At 33.4% G+C, this 4,522-nt stretch overlaps 1 protein-coding gene across 1 annotated transcript; it reads right to left on the bottom strand.

Moving 5' to 3' along the window:
- Positions 1 to 1,319: 1,319 nt before the first annotated feature.
- Positions 1,320 to 4,250, bottom strand: LOC104814581 (inositol oxygenase 2). The gene is made up of 11 exons (XM_010542692.1): positions 4,087 to 4,250; positions 3,793 to 3,928; positions 3,541 to 3,625; positions 2,997 to 3,201; positions 2,616 to 2,675; positions 2,416 to 2,468; positions 2,199 to 2,321; positions 2,038 to 2,107; positions 1,833 to 1,911; positions 1,615 to 1,696; positions 1,320 to 1,520 (listed from the first exon to the last, which is right to left on the bottom strand). Exons 1-11 carry the CDS (start codon positions 4,115 to 4,117, stop codon positions 1,494 to 1,496), a joined length of 951 nt encoding a protein of 316 aa, XP_010540994.1. The 5' UTR covers positions 4,118 to 4,250; the 3' UTR covers positions 1,320 to 1,493.
- Between the last annotated feature and the right edge of the window lie 272 nt (positions 4,251 to 4,522).

Below are 4,522 nucleotides of genomic sequence, written 5' to 3'. Positions count from 1 at the left end.
GGAAAGAGAGAGAGTGGAGAATATGGGAATCTGTTGAGAGAGTCAAAGACGGGTGGTTTTATGGTTTGGCGTTACGGATTCCTAACGATTTCTTACTTCATTTTACTCGCTTTTTTTTTGTTATGACGTGTATTTATGGTAAATTTTTATATTTTTTTAAGGAAAATAACACAGAATCACGACAAATTTAGTCAAATGTTTAAGATCAATATACCAATTTTTAATTTGATAATTTTTCACATTTAAATTTAAATATTCCCAATTACCCACACATAATGAGAAAATAATTTTAATTTTTCCAAAGAAAGGGAATTTATCGTACCAATTCAGCGGCCGATTGCTGACATGACTTGATACCTCAAAATCACGTTATTAGACACGTCACCTGACATATCGAATCGGTTCACTCGAAACGGTTTAGAATATTTGATCCGGTTTTTATTTAACCGGATTAAAAAAAAAAGATTTAGGGTTGGATGGCTAACCGGACGGTTTAATGTAATGACAACAGAGATATTTTATAAATGTTGTGTGGTGAATGGAGGATAAGTGACTAGTTTACCTTGTGTATGGTGAGATATTTTATAAATGGATTATAGACTAATTATTCTTAGGGTGAAATGGTTATTTTAATTTGCTGATATATCACTTTCCTAATATATATATATATATATATATACTCGTGATTTTATGTATTTTTTGCTTTGTGGTTTCTTCGCATTAAGAATCTTTTCTTCTTATTAATAGAAAAAGAAAATGTCATTGTTTTCTGTTGTGTGTAATGTGATGTGATGTTCCATTTCCCACGAGAGGAGAAAAAAAAACTGTCAAAGAATAAATGAAATCTGTAAATTTTGATCTTCGTTGTTCAAGTTATTACGCGGTCTGCCATGCTGTACCGACACGTACGTAGATTCACATACACGTGTACATACACATATACACGTATAAATATCTATCGGAACTCACGCTTAGAGATTCTCCGACGTGGCAGAATCTGTGGCTGAGGATTCCGCCGCCGTGGAAGCCAGATCAGCGGTACCGGGACCAGTCCTGACCGGCCCGGTCTATGCCTTAACCGCTGGCCACTGTTGAAGAATCACTATAATGATGGTAGATTTGCGTGTAGAGCCGATATTCGATATTTTGGATATATTTTTAATATGAATAATTAATTTTAATTTTTCATAAATATATCACCTAAAAAATTTAATTTCAATTGAATCCTAAGGTTTTGTCATTTGTTTTTTACGTTATAAGCTATAATGGTAGATTCTCATTTTTCTCTATCGTATCGATTTATAAGGGAAAACAAGAAATATGGACAAATAAAAAGTACTATTAAAATTATTTATTTTTACATATCAAAATACTTTTAGATTAACCAAAAAAAAGAAAAGAAAAACAGATATCAAGTTTTAGATATTCACTTTCCAATGGTGCTCAATTATCTCCTCTCCAAATAAAACTCGTGAATTCTTTTATTATTTATTTCACCATTTTAGCTTCTCGGGGAAATACTGCACATTAAAATACAAAATCATATAAATATTTGTAAAAAAAATTAAGGCGAGGAAGACATGGTAAAAAATAAAAAAAAAATATGAATATTACCTTATTAATGAGGGACAGGTAGTAAGGTTTGACTTCTTCCACGTCTACAAGAACTTTGCTCTTGCTGTATAGGTCGTATTTGCTGCATTATTATTTTCATTTTTGAGGGAATGATTATTATTAATTTAAAATTTTGAAAATAAATACAAAGAGTCAAATTGATGAAGCCGATATAAATATTATCGTCAATGAAAATCACATGTAAAAAAATATCTTACTTGAAAACTTTGAGCCACTCGAAGCTCTCTCGGTCCTCATCATTCATCAAGTGTGTGTAGGCCCCCGCCTTGTGCAAAGCTGCACACCATTATTTATTTAATTATTTATTCAATTGGTCAGCATATATATATATATGTTCGTCGATCATATAATAAGTTAAAGTGTATGTATATTGAAATTGAAATGGATGATTTAAAGACGTACGATAAAAAGAATGGTAACGAATAATGAAGAGAGCAGCGTGCGGCAGAGTCGTGCCATTCTCCTTGGCCACCTACGTCGAAAATTTACAATAAGATTTTTTTTTATAAAAAAAAAATCAATGATATGTTTTAGACTATTATGTTAAAAAAATAAATATTTACCAGATACATGTAGTCATCATGGCCCCATGACATCATGACATTGTCCAACCCACATCCTTCCTTGTATACTCCATTTTTGGTGTTGTAAGCAGCGTTGTAGTAATCTGGATTTTCCTTGAAATACTGTAATTTAAAAACATTTAAATAATTATATATACACTAGGAATGAAACATAACCATATGATAACTCCTCGTGATATTTTGGTGTAGTTTTTACCTTGTGGTGAATATTGGACTCATCAAAGGCGCATCCAACAGGAAATGTGTCGCCTGTTGTTCACATTATTACAAGTCAGCTTTTTTTATATATAAAAAAATTGTTATATATTTATATATATATATATATGGATATTAACAAATTTTATTGAACATGAAATAATATACAAGGAAACCTATATAAAGACTATTAAGACCCACCAACGACCGCCCACTGTGGAAGACCTCCGAATCCAGGCAGAAGAAGAACCTTTCCAAGATCTGCCAAAAGAAATCATTTTAATTAATTATAGAGACCCAAGATTTATTACACATATAGAAAACGAAAACTCAGGGTTTAATTATAAACCCATTAACATGTTACATTCCTATCAAGAATTGAATACAACTTGGTTTCATTTTACTTGAATCTCTAATTTCTATCTCTTACTATGATAAAATAGATAAATCCAATCTAAATAGTAAATATCCTATAATATCTGAAGAATTGAAACTCTTCATAATTCCCAACATAAATTCTATTGAAAATTATATATATATAGAGAGAGAGAGTTATCATATCGTATGAATCACAAGTGATACCGTGGATGAGGGCGGTGAGATGAAGCCAGTCGTGGTGGGGATAATCCTTGCGGATGGCTTCGGCGGATTGAAGCAGATGTTGGATCTGAGGCTCGTCGAGATCGGGATCGCTGTCGTCCACCACGTTGTTGAGCAGCTCGCAGCATTCCCATATGCTCATTTCCATCCTCCTCATCCTCCCATACTCCTCCCTCTTCTTCCTTACCTGATTACCCGACATGAATGAATTTAACACGTTAAGGAAAGTCATATATGCATATATATGTGTGTGTATGTATATGTCTATACAGTTATTTCAAAAAAATAATAATGTTTTCCTGAGACCACGTTTATTTAGAGAAAACGTTATGAGGTTTGTACAATATATGTATAGAAGAATGCTTTGCATGGACTTCACTTAATTAGGGATATAATATAAGGCATTCTCTCGTCTCTCTCTCTCTCTCTCTATATATATATATATATATATATATAATGACCACTTGTTCATATATATATATATATATATATCGTGTAGAAAGAGAGTGGGGATTGATGGGCTTACAAAGTCATAGGTCTGGTGAATGTGCTGCAGCCGGTAGAACTCCTCAACTCCTTGCTGTCTCTCGCTTACAACACTTTCATAATCCCTATAGGATAAATTCAGACACCCCCATTTAATTTATTATATATATATATATATATAACACGCGACTTTAATCTTATCCAAAGGAAATGCTAAATATCTCTTTTATTTTATTTTTTGAAATAAATAAAAGAGTAGTAAGCAAGTAAAGAGAGAAGGAAGAAAACAAACCTGAAGGCATGGCCCAAGAAATTGATATGAGGGGCATCGAAGCCATCACTTGCCACCGATTTTGGTACCACAAACCCTCCGTCCAACACCAATTCATTCCTCTCCCTTTCCACCCTTTTCTCCTCCCCTCTTGAATCTAACATTATATATCTCCCATTAATCCCATGTTGCATATATTTTTCATTTGTCCAAAACTTGTTTTATATGGGAAAACAATCAATAAAACTTGTCATATCACGACGCTACTGTCATCACGATACAAAAGATGATCAGAATTAGATCGTGAATTGTTACCCGAGTTATGCTGCTCAATAAGGATAGTCATCTCGAGAAATCGATCGAAACAAATATTGAATAATGGAAAAATAACAAAACTTATATATATATATATATTTGTATGTATATGTAATAAGGAAGAGGAAATATATATGCAAATGGAGAATACAAAAGGCCTTTGTGTGTGGAGATTAGGTGAAGGGGACAAGAGGGTATTTATACAGATCCGATCAAAAGTCCTTCCCGAAGATTTGCAAACACTTTGAGTCCTCAAACTCAAACAAAGTTGTGTCCTCAACTCGTAAAATCCAAACTCTTTGTTTCTCCCACCAAACTCATCCCCTCGTTTAGGTTTCCTCACGCGCCTTCTTTGTCGCGTGCACTTCACCTCCCCCTCCGAACCACGTCCGTGTCATACACGCTCTCTATATCTGCCATCATTATTATACATGCA

This window comes from Tarenaya hassleriana, unplaced genomic scaffold (assembly GCF_000463585.1).
Source record: "Tarenaya hassleriana unplaced genomic scaffold, ASM46358v1 Cleome21, whole genome shotgun sequence".
NCBI classification, from domain to species: domain Eukaryota; kingdom Viridiplantae; phylum Streptophyta; class Magnoliopsida; order Brassicales; family Cleomaceae; genus Tarenaya; species Tarenaya hassleriana.
The sequence above is the reverse complement of the archived record's forward strand: the minus strand, read 5'-3'. Positions and strand labels throughout refer to the sequence as shown.

What these genes read in the sequence shown, in the direction of transcription:
- LOC104814581 (XM_010542692.1), bottom strand. Translation starts at nt 4,117, where the DNA reads ATGACTATCCTTATTGAGCAGCATAACTCGG. An exon ending in TATTGAGCAGCATAACTCGG is followed by an intron (nt 3,929 to 4,086) that starts GTAACAATTCAC and finishes ATATAATGTTAG; the next exon opens with ATTCAAGAGGGGAGGAGAAA. An exon ending in GAGTGGCTCAAAGTTTTCAA is followed by an intron (nt 1,697 to 1,832) that starts GTAAGATATTTT and finishes ATAATAATGCAG; the next exon opens with CAAATACGACCTATACAGCA.